Raw genomic sequence first — 20,819 nt, forward strand, 5'->3', positions numbered from 1 at the left:
TCTTCATCTTGGTTCCCTTGATTCTCGCCGTTTTGTCCGCTCCATTGAAACATAAGCAGAGTAGAGAGACTACGTTGCTGAAGCGAGTACAGAATCAGTCAGTCCATTTGAATCCTCTCCCTTAGATATCCAGTAAATCCATACCACGACAATCTCTCTTTTGCCACTCAGAATCAATCCTTCAAGATTTCATCTTCAGCGCTCGACAGACAGCGCTACGAATCCATGGCTGCCAATACCGAATTCTCCAATCCCCTCAGGAAGTTCAAGCTGGTCTTCCTAGGAGAACAATCTGGTAATTGTCCCCAAATCAAATCACATTCGATGAATTTTGAATTATACGGATTGTCCAACTAATCAACCCATATACTGGACAGTGGGCAAAACTTCCTTGATTACGAGGTTCATGTATGATACTTTTGACAACACTTACCAAGTACGTCTGCTCTCAACTCGTGCACCAAGTGGCAAGACCCGACCTGAATTATGATTGATTCATTTTGCAACCATAGGCAACAATCGGTATCGACTTTCTGTCAAAGACAATGTATCTGGAAGACAGAACTGTCAGGTTACAACTATGGGACACTGCTGGACAGGTACTCTACCAAAAAAGTGAAGAATATCGACCATCACAGTTTTGGACCTAACTCTCGCATTTAAACATTACAGGAACGTTTTCGTAGTTTGATCCCTTCATACATTCGAGATTCATCTGTTGCTGTTGTTGTATACGACATTACAAGTATGTTTGTTGTATACGCCTCTCTCTCGCCTCGCGAGCCCGTCCTTACCACACACAATCTTCCAAACGCAGACCGAAACTCATTCATGAACACATCGAAATGGGTTGATGATGTCAGGGCAGAACGAGGCAACGATGTCATTATCGTGTTGGTGGGAAACAAGACAGATTTGAGTGACAAGAGGTACAGTGCCAACCAACAAAGAAGAGTCATCACCTACAGATCATAATGCACCCGAATCTTCATAATCAATTATACATTTGCTAATCGCCGTATTCCTATTTAGACAAGTATCAACAGAAGAAGGTGAAAAGAAATCTAAAGAATTTAATGTCATGTATATCGAAACAAGTGCCAAAGCTGGATACAATGTCAAGACACTCTTCCGAAAGATTGCTCAAGCACTACCAGGGATGGATGCTTCAGCGGAAGGTGGAAACTCTTCTCAAAGTAAGATTGCTATTGGACTTCAGTCCGTGTCCTTTTGGTGTTCATTCAACCTTTCTCAAACTAGTGATTGATGTCAAATTGGGAGGCTCAGGTCCAAAAGCAAGCGATGCTTCCGCTTGTAATTGTTAAAGAAGCAGATTTCGACATAGGGCTAGCTAGGTAGTACTTGTATGGTTTGACGGTTCACACAAAGACTCGTTATCAAAATAGATTAGTTTTCACAAAAACCGAGAAGTCATTCTGGTTCAGTTGACACTGCTAACGTTACCGTTTTAATAACAAACCCCACAAAAAAAAATGATTACTTGATACTGATATTGCTATTGTCCAAAATGACTACAAAATCATACAAAAACGTATTACAATCCCTTTTTTATAGAAGCATCTAATGATTTACGCTGTTGTGCCAACCAAGACGTTGGATTTGGTACACCACCTTGTCCCTTTTCCATATTCTTGCGTTGCAATTGCATTCCCAAATCATACCATGCAGAAAGAATCAGCTTTTGCTCTCTTTTCGAAGCATGCAATAGTTCATTATACTCATTCTGTATTCTCTCAAGTTCATTGTCCTTGTCGTGAAGCATGGCTTCATAAGACGTTAGGGCTTCAGCATAGTTTGATTGTGATTGTGATGATGATGTTGACGTGGATTTGAGGTCTTTGATTTGTTTCTCTTGTGACAGGATGTGCTATCAAACAACAATGTGAGCAAAAAAACGACCGTTCGTGGAATTCTCAGGATCAGATATGAGGGCTCAGCTCACATCTTTAGCCTTCTTGAGTGCCTTATGAAGCAGAGCATTCTGCTCAGCAATTTTAGCCGAATCTTCGGCACCAGCAAGTGACGCCAATTTAGCATTCAGAGAGTCTATTTCGGCCTTGTATGATGCAATCTTTTCTGTTTCTGCCTCCAGCATAGAGATTCGCTGTCGTCTAACAAAAAAGTAAAAGATCAGAGGGAGAGACACGAAACAGAGCAAAAGAAACGAGGTTGCGACGGACTAATACGCACAAAGAATCGTCGTCACCCTTTAGCCCATTCATACCACCAACACCTCCATCTAATTGGATATTATACAGAGAATCCTCTAAGGACTGTATGTGCTCCATTTCCGCCGTTCTCGAAGCCTCTAATCTATCAATCTTGAGCACAGCGTCCTTCAATGCCTGTTCAGCCTTTATCTTTTCAGATGTGGCTTCACTCGCTTTACGTTCCAAAACAGCCATCTGTTCCTTGTATGATTCCATCGCTCCTTTCGACGATGACAGTTTACGATACTCTTCTTGTATTTGAGCATTCTTTGTTGTTGCGAGCTGTTTTTCTTCTTCAAGAGTCTGCCCACGAGCCAACAGTTACTCTTTTTTCTGCAATGTGACAAAACCAGGACCACTGGAACATACCTTGAGCTGTTTTTGTAAATCGCCAGACCCTTCCAGTCTCTTCTTGTATTGAGCCAACAAGGCCTCACTCTTTTGCAGCTTTTCAACTGTATGACGATGTTCATCAGCCTGATCCTTCAACTTTGACAATGCACTTGCTTTTCTATGCGCTTCTTCCAACTATTAGTGATTAAGTCATTATTGAGAGGACCCAAAAAAATTCATCTAGTAAATGAATGTGCGCTCGTTCAGCTCACCTGTCGACTCAAATCCTTGACAGTATCCCTCAATTGATCTGCAACAGCTTCATCATCTCGCCTCTTTGCTTCAGCTTGCTCCAATTCTGACCTGAGGTTTTCTATATCAGTCCTTAGCAAGAAATCTGATTGTCCAGCTTCACGGAATTTCTTTACAGACTCTTCCATATCATGTAGCCGCGATTCGAGGTCATTATTTTCGGCGACCTTGTCATCCTAAGGGCAAGAATCAACCAAAAAGCCAATGTCAAGCGTTTATACATCTGAAATTCTTCAAGGTAATGCAGAACTCACGTATTTAGCTTGCAGATCAGCAAATTGAGTTCGCAGTTGTTTGAGTGCGTCTTCAGATTGTTGTGTACTAGTAGCAGCAGGAGCTTCTGTCGTTCTAGTCAGAGCGAAAAAATGAGATGGACGTTGTTGCAAATCATTTTTCACTTCGTACTTTTCGCTCTCTGCACCTCCGAGAATATCCATCACCTACGGACACAATGGAATTAGAACAAGATCAACACACTTCAAGCAGTACTCCCAAGCATACCTGCTGAATCAAAAGCATCAAGTGCTGCTGACTGACTTCATCCAGTTTCTGCATCTTGGCGATATACATCTGGTTCGACTCACTCTGAACAACCATGGCAAGGACAAGTTGAGCCAGCTTAACCAGCTCGTCCACATCCTGATCCCTTGCGATGCTTGTCAGGTTGACGTCCAGCGCTTTAGGAAGAGTGTGGTGAAGCACTTCTTCATAATACGATATGACATTCTTGTGAAGCCGCTTCAGGTTGTTGAATTTGAAAATCCAGTTTTCCTTTGAAGCATCGACCGGCCGTGTTTTAAAGTATTGAGGGTCACTACAAGTAAGTAGGTTGGTTAGTAACTGTGGTAATGTTTGAATTCCGGGAGGAATTGAATACATTTCAAGGACGATTTCAAAAAAGATCACAGAATCAGCCAGATCCTTGATGGAAGTAGCTTTGCGAATGACAGAGTCAAATGTGTTGACCTAGAAACAAGAGTCGTGAGGAAAATGTTAGAAGGAGGATAGAATGCCGATAGTTAAATCAAGAATTACAGCAAAAACGGATATTTCAAGCTTTGATCGGCGGTTACAGCAATGGTTTGAACAATATCTCAGATTTGCCAAATGCGCATGTTAAGCTCGCTGTCTTGACAGCGACAGCAGGGGCTTCACTCACCCAAGCGACTATAGCAGCTTCAATGCTCATAATTTGGCAGCTTTTTCAACAATGTAAGAGTTGGAACTGCAGCGAAACTGGTTGAAACTGATGCTGATGCTTGAGTGGTCTACTCATACCCCAAAGGCATTGGCACTGCAAAGAAAAATCAGTTGACGCGTGTTTTGTACTTGGATTGCCAACTGACACGTCCAAGAAGCCGTTTAGCTCAAATTGGACGTAAAAACTAGATGTATTTGAATGTTGGTAATTTGGCGACTACTGGCAGATCAAAAACACAATCCACCAGTATCTAGCGAGACGTAGTAATTTTGGTAATATTCGTATTGATTATCACCCTTAAATTAGCACTTTGTTGTCAAAACTTTTTTAAGTTGCCTGGATGTCGAATCCTCACGTCGCTGCAACTTTGACTAAATGAGTTCTTTGCAGATTACGGAAGAAGGAGGCGGTGTCGTGACTGCTATATCTGCAAACAACCTGCCCAGCAATGCAGCTGCTTCACCTGCCCTGCCTTCCGAACACGCCAAAATAGTTGAGGGTATGCGACTAGTTTAGTGCTGCAGCCATGTTATTTCGTGGCGAGTCACAGATCTAATATCCATTTTCCGTACTTAGAATTCCTCTTTTTATTGGAGAAATCGCAACAATTGTTTGCTGGTCTACGGTAACCCAAACATTAGACAAACATTCATCACATTTGCATTATCATGACACGGATCTCTCCGTTATTAGAGATTTACCCCCAACTGGTCGTAATTGGCAGCCATATTTCCAACGAACGTTTGAAGTATACACCAAGTTGTGGAAGTATCAGCAACAACACCGGCAAGTATCCTCACTTCGAGATTCGTAAGGACGATAAACCTCGAGTCTACTTTTTGACACGGTCCAACGCCCAATCTTAGATCTATACTCGAAAACAGAGATGCTTATGGTCTAAAGAGATGGGAGATCGGTGAAGTTGCTTCCAAGATTGGTCGTAAGTCAATTGACCACCCAAAACCCAACAGCCCTTATCTCTGGTTGATGACTTTTTGACACGATACCCACAACATCAACCTAGAATTGTACTATCACTACTATTTGAGAACCAGTGAAACAAACTATCTACATGAATCTTATGTCTTTTATGATGCTATACGAGAACGACAATACTTTAAGGATGTCGTAGAAGCCAAAAAGTAATCATCGTATTTGACAAGATAAGACTGACATGTCACACTCTGGAATTCAGATCTAACAAAATGTCCCAATCCTCTTTACAATAGCCCAGGATTGAGTATCAAGAAGCTACGATACTATGCCCGATTCATTGTAGTCTGTCTTTTACTCAACCGCAACGAAATCATCAAGAAATTGCTGGACGAATTGTCAAATTTGGTGGAAGAATATATCTCAACCTTCAATCCTGCTGATGCTTCGGAATGGAATGTCGTCTTATCTGAAATCACTACCTTCCTCGAAGTAGGCCTAGAGAGAGAGAGAGAGGAAGGGGGGAGAGGTTTTTTGAATACAGCATAACTAATGGTCGTCTTTTTGTAGGCCGAGAAAAAGCTGACACCTTTGGATTTGGATGGCAACTTGTTGACTGTACCATCCCGTCTTCACGTGGATCGAACTCCAAAGATTGATAGAGATGCTCCTAAATTAAAATTGAGTGAAGTGATACTTGTTGGCAACTATCAGAATCAAGTACTACTTCATCCTAGTTTACCATTTTTTTGTTGCTTCAAAGTCACCAACACTACATGCCTTTTAGATTAAATTCTCAGAATTGACTCTAGACATGTATCGAATGTTGCAAGCTCTGGAACGAGAACCCTTGGCTGGATCAAGTACCAACACTACATCCATGTCGATGGGTACAACAGCAGGATCAACGGATCAAGCACCCAAAGATGATGGTGCTGCTGGTGAAGATGCAGGTGCCAGTGAAAAGGCTGCTTCTGTAAGAAGGAGCAATCCACACAAGTATTTGTTGTATCGACCTACGTTTGCTCAATTGATGCTCTATGTGTCGACTTGTTTCAAGGTATTCCAAGAAAATTCCAATTTCCATTACCTTCTTGTTGTCTCAGTACTGACTCTCTCCCTCACAAACAAACCTCTACAGGATATCAGTGATAGTTCTGCACTGTTGCTGTATGTTTCAGCTGATGGGATGAAACGAAAGGTGGATGACAAGGAGACTAGTAAGCTGTTTAGACAGTTTCTTCACAATTGAAGCATCCGTGCTTATTGAATTGCGTTTCCTTTTTTCAGCATACAAAGGTGGTGTGGCAACCGCAGTTACCGTTGGTCGAAAACCAAACGACAAGGCAGAACCTGAAGCGGCTAGCACTCTCATCAACTGTTTACATCCAGAAGATTTGACACCGTTTACACGTAAAGCACTGTTTGTTGTAGTGGATAGTAACAATAGCGCGGCATTTAAGAATATGCCCAAGTTATTTGGGCAACCGTTGGTCTGTCTGATGTCACCTACTGAATATCCTGCTACCATTAAAGGTAACCAGGTGGTTCAAACCATTCGGTTGTGAGACACGAACCTTATGCCGATATGGACGCCGATTGTTACTGATTGAGAAGGACTTTCGAATATTTCTAACATGCCTCATAAATTTCAAATTAGATACGACACAGATTGGAAGCCTGTTTACGCTCTTCTTACATTGTCCTGTCAAGGCCTTTGCATTTGTATCAGATGCTACTCAAGTATCTGCGGATACTTGGACACGATGTGTTGCACAGATGGCCGCTGTAGAAAGGACGGTTGAGGATCTGTTTGAGGCTCAAATTGAATCCATCGGTTAGTGTTGTCTAAGCCAACAGAAGTACTTCTTAAAATCTTACCTCTTGCTCCATGTTGACTTTTTTCTCCTCTCCCGTTTCGTATAGACAAAGCATTCAGGCGATTCTACCTAGATGACTTTTTGAGGCAGTTCATGGTTCGCTTTGTAGTATGTCATGTCATCTTGTCCATGCACACTGCCTTCAAGGATCCAAATAATTTGCCTGTGTCTCATCCAACATTCCCTTCATCGCTGTTGACTGCTCCTGAACTCATTTCTAAAGTCAAGGAACTGACAGCCATGGCTCGTGTTGATCAATTCTATAGTACAGCACCTGAAGGGTCTTGATTGACAGGATTGTATGATGAATTGGTGGCGGTGGTTGTTGATTTACTCTTGTGTAAAAGTGCCCTTGTTGATAAAACTTGTTCAAATAAGAAAAATACGTGTGTAATATCGAAGAAATGAATTGTGATTGCTTACTGTGTTGTTGTTTTTAGCTCTTACTAAGGGGCGTTGCGTGATTAATCCAACACTTTCTTCAGAGCGTGCAAGGCCAGAACCGAAATACACTGACCAATGTTCACATAGATATTCACAATAGAATTTAGAGCGTTTTCCATTCATTATTGATCTACTTTGAACTACAAAGCTTAATATGTTACAAGAGAGGAGACTCTCGACTACCAGACCGCGATTTTGTGCTTGTACTCAGACAAGAGCCTTCGAGCTGTCAGGAAACAGAGCATTGTTCATGTCGAAGGGACTGGTGCAGCAAAGGTGTGATGGCCAGTACATAACCTACTACCTATGTAACCTGGAATCAAACCATTTGGAAATCCGTAGCTAAGTCTACATAACAGTTGAAATATCAATAAATCCGTCGAAACAACGGTCAGGATGTGTGAATGCGGCAACACGTACAACAATGTCCCATTTCCAAACATTGGTGGAAATATGCATATCACAATAAGAGTCACGAGAATAACCTCGCCAGTAGTAAAAAAACCACAACTAAAGTTAATTTAGCTGCAAGTTGGTTAGGGGATTTCAAGTGATTTTCTCGCAGTCACAGACTTGAGATGGTCAAGATTGCAATTGCACGATCATAACGCCAAATAGTTTCGTTCATATATCGTAAACAAATCAATTAGACTGATATTTGAATACTTACAACCAGCCAAGCCCTCGCAGCATGTCTGCAAAGTCAGCAGAATTGGCTTTCAAACGACAATACCAACTCTTAGAAGAATGAGGGCAAGAGCTGCAGCTGTCCAATCTGGGATTGACCTAAGAGAGGTAGCGAACTGCTTTGCTTTTTCAAAATCCGTGGGGCGCTACGATATGCGATCTTTGCGTCAGTTGGTTGTTGGTGACAGAGATGGTGAGATGTAACTGAGACGCAACGTAAAAATTAAAAGAATCTAGAGGTGCTATTGAACAGGAATTGAAACTGTAAGCTATTCGGTCTACAAAACGGTGGTCAAAGTACGGCAATCGTCTACGTGGAAAATTCAGTCCGGCATTCACTCCAAGATTCTGTTTTTAAACATTTCGTCGCTCCAAACCTTTACAACATGGCGATTCCCGAGTCGCAAGGATTGACTTTCGCCATGTAACAAGGTTAGAAAACATTGCTGACCTGCGCTAGATCAAAAATAAGTTCTCAACTGTAACTAGAAACGTTATGCACGTTCAAAACGAGAAACAAAATATATACACCAAATAAATGACTATGAGAAAATATGTGTAGAGAGAAAGGTGTGTCTGGGTCGGTTTTTTGGAAGCGACTACGGGGATAGTTTTTGAGATGTGCGCGAGCAGAGGAGAAGAGCAGCTCCACTCAGTTCTTTGAGACCTATACCAGACCGTCGTATAGACTCAATGCCGTCACTATAGACGGGTCCTTTTTGCTGCCTTCTCTGAATTCATCAAGTGTGATTTTTGAGTCTCCGTCTGTATCAAAGAGGTCGAATATCTTTTGTACTCTCTGCAGACGAATAGAGAAAAACAAGTGAGTAATCGTTCAGCAAGACGATGTCAGGAATATCATTTCTGCATTACCATTTGCGGAGTCGATTCATCAGCTGGTAATTCCATAATTCCTCCAACCATCTTGTATATAGCTTCGACAATGGCCAACATTTCGTCTTTTGTGATGAATCCGTCTCGATTTATATCGTATAGTTGGAATGCCCCTGTAACCCCAAAAAAAGGGCACGATTAATCTCACGAAACGAATTTGCGTTTACAAACCACGACACGTTTCACCAATTATATACAAAAGCAAAGAATTAACAATTAGAAGTACTTACACACGAGCTTCTCATCCAATTGCCCTCGACTCGTTATACTGAGAGCGACGATAAATTCTCTGAAGTCAATGACACCGTTGTGGTTTTCATCGAACACATTGAATACATATTCCGCGAACGAGCTCGAGTCTCCGAATGGGAAGAATGTTTTGTAGATTCTGATTTGGTATATAGAAGGTGGTTAGACTCTATGGTATTGTATCTTTCAAATTCGAAGAATTGCTTACCTTTGGAATTCGTCCTTGCCTAATTGGCCACTCGGACAGTCTTTTATAAAGCCTCGGTACCATTGCTGGAGTTCTTTTCGATCGACTAGTATGGAGAGGGTGATCGTTGTGAGTTTCGACAACAGAAGACAATGGTGTTGGTACGAGTTTAGAGCCTACAATATGTTTGCTGGCACAGGGTCTTGATCTGATCATCCGATAGTTTGGAATTTGACTTTCCCATATCTGTCCAAGCGACTGTTCGTTATCCAAGAGTCCTCAAAAATGTTTGCGTTTGCCTCGATGAGGTTGGTCAGATGTTGTCTCGATGATTCACAGGCTTAGAAAAGGAGGCGAGCTGATACGATATTAACGACCTCTCTTCTTCTTTGAATTTCAGGGGCTGCTATTACTGACTATCGACCGTCTAATCGTCAAGGGACTCCTCTAGTAGTTTATCTCGAAACGAAAATTGCTGGGACAGAGACCACTTAGGTCTAGGATAAGTAGGGAAGGGAGTACTCTAACCTAGTGCTGACCTTTCAATCTATCTAGTGTCGAGGTTTGGTTTGGGAGAAACTGGTTTGGGTCATCCGTAGCTTTGCACTATTTTGAAACCGATTGAACACACAAAAGCACATCCTCAAAGGCTGGGTAGACCCTTTTGATTAGAAAAACAAGAGCAACCAGCTTGACAACGTTGTTCAGGACCTATGGAGACACGCTCGGTTCGCTTTGCGATCCGTGAATACGCTTGTTTCAGACGCGTCGACCATTTCGATTGTTCAATCAGTGTCACATTGGTTTCGTTAAACAAAGTGTGGCATGTGATGGTTTAGGAGCACTCACGTTTGGTTCAAATACTTGTATTAAAAAGTTGGATTGATTCAAACTTCCTCTTCTATGATTTCTCTTGACTAAATGATATACAGTGAAGGAAAAAACTTCTAGTGTAATAATAGACTCTTTTTTTGGCTACCTCAATTACTCGTAGTCTTCAACTATGTGAAACAAGATCACAGTGTTAGAATCTAATCTCATACTCCCAAACACCAAAAACGAGAATTTAGAAGATACATACGCGGAGGACACGAACAAATCAAGTTCCGATCACCATACGCATCATCAACTCTGGATGTACTAGGCCAGAACTTCCTCTTCCTCAGATCAGCCATCGGGTATGCTGCGGTCTCTCGACTATACGGTCGATCCCATTTATCACTCAACACGACATGGATGGGATGTGGGGCATTCGTCAACACATTGTTTCCTTTGGGCTGTTTACCAGATTCAATATCAGCGATTTCTTGGCGGATGTGTAGCATGGCATCACAGAATCGGTCTAGTTCTATCTTGGATTCAGATTCTGTTGGTTCAATCATTAGGGTGCCTGCGACGGGGAAGGACATTGTTGGGGAATGGAAGCCATAGTCCTAGATATTGTGTGTTTGTGAGTCAGTTGAGGTCAGTGGACTTGCGAATACAACGCCAAAACGCATTCGAAACCTTGGATAACGTACATGTAATCGCTTGGCAATATCAATAGCAGCAATTCCAGTAGATGCTTCAAATGGTCGAATATCAACAATGAATTCATGGGCACACATGCCATTCTTGTTGGTATATAGAATCTTGTATGGACCATCCAATCGACGAGCCATATAGTTGGCATTCAATAAAGCCATTTGTGTGGCTTGTTTTAGACCTTCGTCACCTAGTTTACGAGAGAAGAATGTGCTTAATAATCAGTTATGTTGAGGAAGGAGATCGTCTATCGCAAAAAAAAAACTTCATTGACACGAAGTCATGCTCACCCATCATCTTGAGGTAAGCCCACGATATAGGAAGAATACTAGCTGAACCCCATGGTGCAGCTGATACAGGACCCATGTTTTCAGACACAGCTCCCATCTTGACAATTGGATGTCCAGGCAAGAATGGAGATAGATGTTTCTTACTATCACGAAGTTCGAGATGAGAAAAAAAACGCGACTTCAAAGATGACTCATGAATTACTCCAAACTAGTCTATACTCACACTCCAATAGGACCCATACCAGGTCCTCCACCACCATGAGGAATACAGAAAGTCTTGTGCAAATTTAAATGACATACATCAGCACCAATTTCACCAGGCTTACACAAGCCCATCTGAGCATTCAAATTAGCTCCATCCATATACACTTGTCCACCATGTGAGTGAATGATTTCACAAACTTCTTTAATGTGTTCTTCAAAGACACCATATGTTGATGGATAGGTAACCATGATGGCAGCGAGGTTTTTACCATGCTTGGTGGCCTTTTCTTCTAGATCTGTGAGATCCAAGTTACCCAATTCATCACATTTGACGGTGACGACCTTCATGCCACACATGACGGCTGAAGCTGGGTTGGTTCCGTGAGCTGAGACGGGGATAAGACATATGTCACGGTTGGTTTCTCCCTTGGCACGCAAGTAGCCACGAATTGCTCGTAGACCAGCGTATTCTCCTTGGGCACCACTATTAGGTTGTAAAGATATGGCATCAAATCCAGTGGCTTCCTGTAGAGCATAGTCCAATTCCTATTGTACAACAAAAAATGTTAGAAGGTTACAAAAGACAAAAGAAAGGCAAGAGTTGACTGATCAGACACTCACATCGAGAAGAATCTTGTACCCAACAGCTTGATCAGCAGGTACAAATGGATGTATGTTACTAAACTCTGGCCAAGTAACTGGAATCATTTCAGTAGTAGCATTCAACTTCATTGTACATGATCCCAATGGAATCATAGCATTAGCCAATGACAAATCCTTGGACTGCAAATGTGAAATATACCTCAACATTTCAGTTTCGGAATGGTAGCAATTAAATACTGGATGTTGGAGGTATGCACTAGTTCGAGCAAACTTAGCAGGTAGTGTTGCAACGGCATCATAAGCCGTCAATCCTGTTTTACTTGCGATGGCGTCGATATCTGGAGTATCAGCATGGTAGTTGGCTCTATATCCGAATTTGAAGCGATGGGTGAATGGTGCGGATGCAAATACGTCTAGTATGTCAATGAGGTCTTCCTTGGTGACGGTTTCATCCAAGGTTAGGGCAACATGGTCCGTGTCTACGTGTCGAAGATTTATACCAGCTTCGACACCAGTTTCGAGTACTTCTTCAGCGGTGGCACCATTTAATTTGATTGTTATGGTATCAAAGTAGACTTCGTTTTTAATGGTGTGTCCCAGTTCCTTGATGCCTTCGGCGAGTATGACTGTCAGGTTTCGTACACGTTGAGCAATCTCTCGAATGCCCTAAAAAATTGAAAAGAGTAAAACGAAAGCATTTAATCTATGAAGAAGGCACAAAAAGGAAAACAGAGTGACTGGCGATGAGCAACCTCAAAACTCACCTCAGGACCATGATAAACAGCGTACATAGCCGACATATTAGCCAACAAGGCTTGGGCAGTGCAAATATTACTGGTAGCCTTTTCACGACGAATATGCTGTTCACGAGTTTGTAGAGACAATCTATAAGCTGGTTTACCATCTACATCTTTTGAGACACCAATAAGACGACCAGGCATTTTTCGCTTGTGCTCATCTTTCACAGCAAAGAATGCAGCGTGAGGACCACCATATCCTAGAGGTACACCGAATCGTTGAGCATTGCCTAAAACCATATCAGCACCCCATTCTCCTGGTGGTTTTAGTAGGGCTAGGGCCAACAGGTCTGATGCGACGGTGACTAGACCTCCGACATTGTGAATCTCTTTGACGAATCCTTCATAGTCTACTATACTGCCGTCTGTAGCTGGATACTAGGAGGTTGTTTGAGTGTGTGAGTCATACACCACGTCGCAGAAAAAAATGCAGAGGCATTCTCCTCAAATGCTTACTTGGACAAGCACACCCATAAGCGTATCAGCATACTTTGATACATCAAAGTCAGTAAACGAGCCTACTACGACCTCGATACCAAATGGTTCAGCACGTGTTTGTACACAAGCAATAGTTTGAGGATGACAGTTTGCGTCAACAAAGAATATATGTTTTTTACGGTGTGATTGCGTAAAGCTCATCAACATTGCTTCAGCAGCTGCGGTGCCCTCATCCAGCAAGGACGCGTTAGCAATTGGAAGACCAGTCATGTCAGCGACCATGGTTTGATAGTTGATTAGGGATTCCAGACGACCTTGAGATATTTCAGGTTGGTATGGAGTGTACTATTTGAGGGAGATTGTGTTAGCTTCATGATCGTGATCGATCGAGCAAACGAGTTTGGGCATAGGGGTTGATAGCAAAAAACCCGCATGTTCCGCCATATATAGGCAACCCAACCAAACACTTGCCTGAGTATACCACTGTGGATTTTCCATGATATTCCTCAATATAATGGGAGGAACAGTCGTGTTTGTATATCCCATACCGATATAAGACTTGAGCACCTTATTCTTGACAGCGATTGCCTTTAGCTGACTCAACAGCGTAGTTTCCGGCAGAGCAGGTCCCAAACGAGTAGGATTCTGTATACGGATTGCAGCAGGGACGGTCAGAGCCGTCAATTCCTCCAAGTCCTTTACACCAACGGTGGACAACATGTTTGCGACATCTGATTCAGAAGGACCCAAATGGCGACGAGGAAAGGTATCGGTAGGAGAGAAGACCGAGTCAGCATGTTTTGGATACTTGAAGGATATGGAATGGGAAGGAGAATCGTTTATCAGATGGGCCGATGCAGCAGCCTTGGTTGATGTGGTTGCATGAGCAAATGTACGCGTCGATTGGCATGCTACAGCAGATGAGAGCCTATTTAGATGGTTGACATGAGATGCCGTTCGAGTTGCTACACGTCGTAACATGCTTCCTTGACAGCTGCCTCTTTTCTGATTGTGTGGTCGCTGCTACAAAAAAAATAAAAATTCTTTGAGAGATTGGCTCGTTTTAACGATTGGAAGGACCGCCCGCTCCAACCACATACTTGTTTGCGAGCTCCAGTTAGTGATCTGCCTTGATCTACGGATTTAATGAATATTTGTGCGGTAGCGTGGCCCCTCGAGTTCCTGTACAGATTGATTCACCCTAGATTGACATCCGCCACGCGTATCTAATGGTCTCAAGTGACAATCCTACGTGTTCTTAAAGTAATTGGATCATTAATATATTTGAATTGAAGAAAAGGTTACGTCGTCCGTCTCTCTGTAGTTCAACTTTGCCTCTTGATTCTTCACGTTACTTGTCAAAACACTACAATCACATATCATTTCGAACCAGAGGAAGGTTGAGGGTTTGTTTTTTGAAGGGAATTAGAATATGTTGAGTACACATATTTAGCATATTTATGTTTTTCAGCTATTCATGTTTGTCCTCGCCATGCTCACCTACTCTTTTAATCCTAGGACGAACACACTTGAATCTAATGGAGCGTGCAGATACATCGTTTTCCGTTTTTCAACTCGGTTACGCGTAAATAATGGCCTTCGATGTGCCAAAACTGTGCAAAATTTTGTACAATTCGTGGCTTTTCTGTTGGCCTTTGCTTGTCGGAGTATCCTCCCTCATCGTTAACAAACGCACACAATAACGTGAACTCATAAGGTGAACTGAAAGACGCACATCCTAGTAAGCCTATAATCATTAGAAATTCAACCTGTGACCTATTTACACCTCCACTCTGATATTCTATGAAGGTATGTTCCAAACCCTCCTCGTTTTTCTTCGCTCATCATCAACATTCGTTCATGACCAGATCTGACTTAATAATATCATTCTATAGTCTGATATGTTCAAGGCATCAAGTCCTCGTCGTCCCGAGCTCCCATGCGTGTCTGCCATCCCGCAAGAAGCAACTTAGGTCCAACATGCACTTGAATTGGCGAGCATCTCTACTCCTTCTGACGATGCTGTGCTTTTGAATGTATGTATTCGCAGCGCACTCATCAGCGGTCGGTTGGATCTAGAAGGATCCGTGACACTGAATGTGATCTGTCACGATGTCTTGACGCGCTCCATTTTTTCGTTTATCTGGATGATCTATCCCATCACATAAGTGATCTACACTTCATCTTAATGAACTCATCATACCCATCGTATAGGCACCCTCCAAAGCTGCTACTGGATCCAATTGGCGTCATCCATGGAATGATACGCCAACTCTACCACCATTATCATTGGCTGTTACCGCTACCGATTCTGCTCCTTCCAGTAGCGGATCAGCTCATCAAATACTCTGCACGTTACGCTATGACCCAAGGTTCACGGACAGAGGCGACTTGGTAAGTTTCAAGAACTTTTTTGCTTGATCCAGTATCAAAAAGGAAGCCATCCACAATCCATAGGTTTTCCATTATTGATTAACCAAACCAGGGTAATATTCTCATAATTTGGATCTTTTTCCTCATTCTAGTATGTTACAACTCGTGGTCTGGCTGCCTTTGGGTTGGTAGGATTATGTGAATCATTCTTGTTTGTCCGATTTGAGGCTTCTGCATTCGCTGCTCTCGCATTATGCAAACCTCGTCCTGTTGGAGTCATCACGTATGAAGTAAGTATTCATATTTCTGGTCTTGTGTCAATGAATTCCCCAGGGGATGAGGCTGATTGAACAAATCTTCACTCTCCCTTTACAGGTAGCAAAACATCGATACCCTATTCCATATCCACAACCGCGAGATGACAACGATGGTCCATGTACAGTACTCCTTATTACACACATGCCTTCTGGATAGACTCAAGTCGAGATAACTAAAATCTTTCAACTCTTTCGACGGGTAACTAGAAGCAATCATGATTTCAGATGATCGAATTACTGATATTCAAAAGCGCTATTTAGATTTGTGGTCCCTTTCATGAATTGTACAGCTACTGCCACTTTCTGGACGTGAAGCAGGTACACTTGATAGTTTCTTGGCACACAAGTTGGATTATCTAGGTATTACGGAGCACGTGATAGAGGGATACTAGATAAGACTCTTCTGCGACATATGGACATAGCGTCAGCAGATATTTGCTACAAGACTACTAATCCAGAACGTCTAACATCCGACGAGATCAAGTACTTTTCCTCCAAATATGATGCCGGAAAGTCGTACTAGTTTTCAGTCGAGCGCATTTGGCAGAAAGGGTAAGGGCAAGCCCATTCCAGACCCAGATATGCGGGTGTACCGTCATGTAGATGATAAAAGCCCTGATATCCATCTGAAGAGAAAGAATGGTCTATTGGAGCTAGTGCACCGTGGTAGATCTCGTTATGCAGGTTCGGGTATAACTTATAAAGCTGTGAAGGATTTGCCGAAGGGGTGCAAGATATCCATTGACCGGTGAGGTTCGAGCATCAATGAATATGAAGGTGCTTGATCTTACACATCTGTTTGATATTTAGCCTTCGGATGACCAGATGTACGATTCGAACGCATTACTGAAGTGGGCTCGCATTAACTTTGCTAAGTCTGCATCTGGAATATTCAAGACATCAACGTCATTGCAGGCATATTTGGAAAATTACGGTTGTTCTACGGAGCGACAAACAATCCTCCTAGTGCTCAGGCCGTTCCTTTTTGCTCTTCATCGAAAGTTACTGTCTATTGAAGACGCAGTGCTGTTGTATCAGATGCCGACGAAGATGTTGTGATGTAGAAATGATGATGGTAGGTCGATGCTAGCATTCAAATCCATTAATGGAAATATAAAGAGATGGGTTGAAGATTGTGTAAAAGAAGGAACATTTTGTATATAAGGTATTAAGGGTATTGTGTATGTGGACCAACAATAAAACATAGATTTGCGTATTACATTTAAAAGTTAAATCAAGCCAAAAAAGGTAGAAAGGTATACCTCAACTGAACCACGAACCATAACAACCAGACTACGGCATGTCAGAAACAAACCTGGTTTCGCGTTTTTCTAAGGCATTAGAGCTCATACCGCAACAAAAGAGGGTGAATAGCCTTGGATATTCATACAACACGAAATGTATCCTTCCCCGTATCCCTTCCTGCTTTCCAATCCCCTCTTCTGTTTATCGTTTTGGAGGAATTTGGTCCACTGCTTTCAAAACGTCAACTCTTAGATACCGCAGAAGGAGACTAGGAATTAATGTCCAATACACTGCGGCCGTATTTGGCTGCTGTTCGAGCTACTCTGACTGCTGCAATGTGCTTGGAGAATTTCTCATCGCAGGTCGTCGAAAGGCACAACAAACCCGAAGTTGAAGCTAGGTAAAACATGGCAACATCAAATTACAACACACATACATTTGGTGTTTCGAATCAACTCACTCAAAACATTATTATACTCTATCAATCAGGGTGTCAAAGGAAGTCTTGCTGACACCCGTAGCCATCAGCAGAAATGAAAACGAACGCGTGCTGGTCGAGGGCTCAATCAATGCCCTACGTGTATCAATCAAGATCAAACAAGCCGACGACATTGAAAGGATATTGTGTCATAAATTCACCAGATTCATGACTCAACGTGCTGAGAACTTTGTGGTCCTGAGACGAAAACCTATTGATGTAAGTCTAGCGTGAGCAAAAAACCTACGATATGTTGAGAGTAGTTCATCCACTGAAGACAGCTTGTTTTCCCACAATCTCTATACTTTTCCTGTACTTAGGGATATGATATCAGTTTCTTAATCACAAACTTCCATACTGAGCAAATGTATAAACACAAACTGGTGGACTTTATCGTCCAATTCATGGAAGAGGTTGACAAGGAAATCTCGGAAATGAAATTATCGCTGAATGCTCGTGCTCGTATCGTCGCCGAATCTGTAAGTCTTGTGCGAGATTGTGAGATATACATCGTAGTTGGGTTTTTTCCCTTATGCCAACTGACTGCTCTTATTTAACACACACTTCCCTCTTAGTACTTGTCCAACTTTTCATAAAATCAATTTGTAAAACCCCTATTAGTTGCTCAGTACTGAATGTTTTTGTTAACAACATGTCTATCTTACGAATTTTGTTTTGGATTCCAAAGCTTCACAATTATTTACGTTACAAGTTTGATGTCGCCAAAATATGTGGTAGAAAACACATCTACAGTTGTTGGAAGCAAACCCTGCCTCTCCATCCCCATTTGTCACTAGTTTATAAGGCAAGAATCCGGAAAAAGTAGGAGACTTCCAGTACTCCATCTTCCGTCAAGTCTGTACAATGAAGAGCATTCTGAATCTTGTCCTTTCCATACTTGGCTCGTAATGATTCCGGTCGTAGTTGTTTGGCTAGTTGTGGATCTGATGGTCCACAGAATTCTCGGAAATCAGATACGACGGTTTTGGAAGAGGATGTGATTTCCCTACACATAAGGTTTAATTAACAAAGGAGCAAAAAATCTACCCAATTACTCACATGGCGACTAGTGGTCCTGAACTGATATGTTCAACAATGTGCTAAGATTAAATTTGAATGGTCAGGATGCAAAACGGCGAGACATTGAATTGAAGTTGATTGCGCTTGCTGTATATCTTACGTACATGATAATCTGGAGTCACACCCTTGTAAACTTCCAAGAATTCTTCAGCATTCGTCTTTTCCAGATTGAATAATTCCATATCGGAGATCTCAAAGCCATTCTTGATGATAGCATTAAAGATCTTGCCTGTCAATCCTTGATGAAAAGCAAAAGAGTTTTAGAGGTTTCATTTCGTGCCTGTAATGGTTTTTTTGCTTTCAACTCACCTGACAGTACTGCATGAGGTTTAATTAAAGCCAATGCACAGTTTGCGAATTTGGCTGTTCTAGGCAGTTGACGCATTGACTTTTCTGAAAACACATCTTCCAATTCCTGTACGAGCAACAACGAGGGCGATAAATCAAACGAAGAAATACCTTTCCAGGAGTAGTTGACGAAATAACAAATACCTTGCCAGCAGCCTCAACAGACATGGACACATGCACACTCCCATCACTAATCCCCAATCGCTTCCTCGACTCAGCAACAATATTCATTGTGAGTTGCACGGCATCAGCACGAACTAGTTCCGTTACAATGACTTGTTTTGAAGGTGTTTGACTTGACACTATGCTTCCAATAGCTGCTGATGGTGCCATCATTCGTAAACGCGACAAGGTGAAATCCTTTGATAGCAAGTCGTCTAGGATTGATCCAAAGTGCTGTATGGCGGATCCTTGGACGATGAGTAGTGTTCTGGATATCCACAGACAAGGGAGTGTTGTTTTTAGCATTTGGGTAAGATGCAAAAAACGGATGTACGGCACAGGAATTGTCTGTTTGTTTCGACACCCACTTTTGCATTTGTTGAGCAAGATGCGTCCTTGTATAGTCATCTCCGTAATCTCTGACAATCAACTAGAATAAATTAACGATTTAGATCCCAAAAATCGTAATAATTTGTCCATACAATTGTATATCACACCTGTCGTGACAATATCGTGACCGCATTTCCAGGCCTCAATTGTTCAACAAATACATCAGCCTTGGTTTTCTTCAAGAATGTCCTTCGGTTCTTAATATCATACTAGTCGTTGAAAAAACTGAGTTAGATCTACACATGAAATCACATATACGACGGCAGCGACAGAGAGTGAGAGATGCCGTAAGCACTAACTCGGTCTAAATACACCGAGCCTATAGTCTCAAGTTGGGAACAAACGAAACAACCATCACTCTGTCTCTTTATGCGCGCTATCATGATCATTCTCAAAATCAATTACCATTTCGACACAACCATCGGCTGGAAACAGGAACAGATTATATGACCGTATGATCTGTGCATGGCCATCGTACCAGTCAACGTCAAAGCAAAACCTTCCAGCCATCTTTTGGATTTTTGCCAAAACGAAGAAAGTGAGGAGTTAAAACTTGAGGAAGACGTGCTAGAAGACAAACGAGGATTTCAAAATATCTGCATGTGACTGGATCTACTGAAAATACACGCTGAACTGCTCTTTGCCACGTCCATCAGCAACGATCAGCCAACCACTCAAAATCTCAATGGAGCATCGCATTACCAAGGAATGTGGGCCATAAGGTGATAAAAGAACAGCAGATCGCATCATGTCGGAAATTCGGATCATATTAGCTACCTTCCATCTGTGCAGATCTACGACGAATGCGCCAGGGAGCTTTCTTGCGTCACGACGGACGCTCAGCAAGATCAAGACAAGAAGCTGAAAGCTGCAGCTTTGAGCACTCGTTTCCCAAAGTTTCTTTTCAAGCTTTCTGATCTGTATAAATGTATCAGAGATCAATGTCATTCAGCAGCTCTTTTGCCTCACTATAGCGACTATATTGAAAGTGCTCAAATGAACATTGATCTTTGGATGTAGGGTGTAAATTCGTACGTGCCGGGCGTGGTCATCATATCCCCAATTGCTAAAACCGAGGCTAAAACAAGCGAACATGTAGCTCTCTGATTTTCTCAAATCAACGATATTGTCTCCCACCACCTTCACAATCGTGGAAGATAGGTCAACTGCTTGAGTAGGTCGCTACTTCCTCTCTCTGGCAGTTCTGGTTGAAAGTGGA

At 42.2% G+C, this 20,819-nt stretch overlaps 7 protein-coding genes across 7 annotated transcripts; 3 read left to right on the forward strand and 4 right to left on the reverse strand.

Annotated features, from left to right (window-relative positions):
* Positions 1–225: 225 nt before the first annotated feature.
* On the forward strand, positions 226–1,325 carry SmJEL517_g01482 (uncharacterized protein; the record flags this gene model as incomplete). The annotated part of the gene is made up of 7 exons (XM_031167410.1): positions 226–295; positions 378–436; positions 513–599; positions 673–745; positions 818–929; positions 1,033–1,196; positions 1,261–1,325. The coding sequence occupies 7 exons, from the start codon at positions 226–228 to the stop codon at positions 1,323–1,325; spliced, it is 630 nt and encodes a 209-aa protein (XP_031026628.1).
* Positions 1,326–1,555: 230 nt separating this feature from the next.
* SmJEL517_g01483 (uncharacterized protein) lies at positions 1,556–4,065 on the reverse strand (the record flags this gene model as incomplete). Its single annotated transcript, XM_031167411.1, has 9 exons — positions 1,556–1,888; positions 1,964–2,132; positions 2,212–2,534; positions 2,601–2,759; positions 2,837–3,052; positions 3,131–3,316; positions 3,378–3,690; positions 3,754–3,842; positions 4,036–4,065. The coding sequence occupies 9 exons, from the start codon at positions 4,063–4,065 to the stop codon at positions 1,556–1,558; spliced, it is 1,818 nt and encodes a 605-aa protein (XP_031026629.1).
* Positions 4,066–4,452: 387 nt separating this feature from the next.
* Positions 4,453–7,178, forward strand: SmJEL517_g01484 (uncharacterized protein; the record flags this gene model as incomplete). The annotated part of the gene is made up of 12 exons (XM_031167412.1): positions 4,453–4,576; positions 4,654–4,702; positions 4,771–4,887; positions 4,944–5,017; positions 5,102–5,219; positions 5,307–5,502; positions 5,581–5,730; positions 5,798–6,070; positions 6,152–6,230; positions 6,301–6,546; positions 6,671–6,847; positions 6,937–7,178. 12 exons carry the CDS (start codon positions 4,453–4,455, stop codon positions 7,176–7,178), a joined length of 1,845 nt encoding a protein of 614 aa, XP_031026630.1.
* Positions 7,179–8,688: 1,510 nt separating this feature from the next.
* SmJEL517_g01485 (uncharacterized protein) lies at positions 8,689–9,595 on the reverse strand (the record flags this gene model as incomplete). The annotated part of the gene is made up of 5 exons (XM_031167413.1): positions 8,689–8,820; positions 8,895–9,028; positions 9,146–9,303; positions 9,373–9,457; positions 9,532–9,595. The coding sequence occupies 5 exons, from the start codon at positions 9,593–9,595 to the stop codon at positions 8,689–8,691; spliced, it is 573 nt and encodes a 190-aa protein (XP_031026631.1).
* Positions 9,596–10,335: 740 nt separating this feature from the next.
* On the reverse strand, positions 10,336–14,188 carry GCV2 (glycine dehydrogenase (aminomethyl-transferring); the record flags this gene model as incomplete). Its single annotated transcript, XM_031167414.1, has 9 exons — positions 10,336–10,352; positions 10,433–10,784; positions 10,872–11,065; positions 11,166–11,308; positions 11,389–11,915; positions 11,991–12,638; positions 12,737–13,147; positions 13,226–13,552; positions 13,673–14,188. The coding sequence occupies 9 exons, from the start codon at positions 14,186–14,188 to the stop codon at positions 10,336–10,338; spliced, it is 3,135 nt and encodes a 1,044-aa protein (XP_031026632.1).
* A 3,232-nt stretch (positions 14,189–17,420) lies between these two features.
* SmJEL517_g01487 (uncharacterized protein) lies at positions 17,421–18,216 on the forward strand (the record flags this gene model as incomplete). The annotated part of the gene is made up of 4 exons (XM_031167415.1): positions 17,421–17,542; positions 17,632–17,839; positions 17,941–18,099; positions 18,196–18,216. The coding sequence occupies 4 exons, from the start codon at positions 17,421–17,423 to the stop codon at positions 18,214–18,216; spliced, it is 510 nt and encodes a 169-aa protein (XP_031026633.1).
* A 202-nt stretch (positions 18,217–18,418) lies between these two features.
* YNK1 (nucleoside-diphosphate kinase) lies at positions 18,419–20,110 on the reverse strand (the record flags this gene model as incomplete). The annotated part of the gene is made up of 8 exons (XM_031167416.1): positions 18,419–18,626; positions 18,680–18,720; positions 18,805–18,938; positions 19,010–19,115; positions 19,193–19,478; positions 19,579–19,640; positions 19,708–19,809; positions 20,006–20,110. The coding sequence occupies 8 exons, from the start codon at positions 20,108–20,110 to the stop codon at positions 18,419–18,421; spliced, it is 1,044 nt and encodes a 347-aa protein (XP_031026624.1).
* Positions 20,111–20,819: the final 709 nt, after the last annotated feature.

This window comes from Synchytrium microbalum, assembly GCF_006535985.1.
Source record: "Synchytrium microbalum strain JEL517 chromosome Unknown SmJEL517_scf0005, whole genome shotgun sequence".
NCBI lineage: Eukaryota > Fungi > Chytridiomycota > Chytridiomycetes > Synchytriales > Synchytriaceae > Synchytrium > Synchytrium microbalum.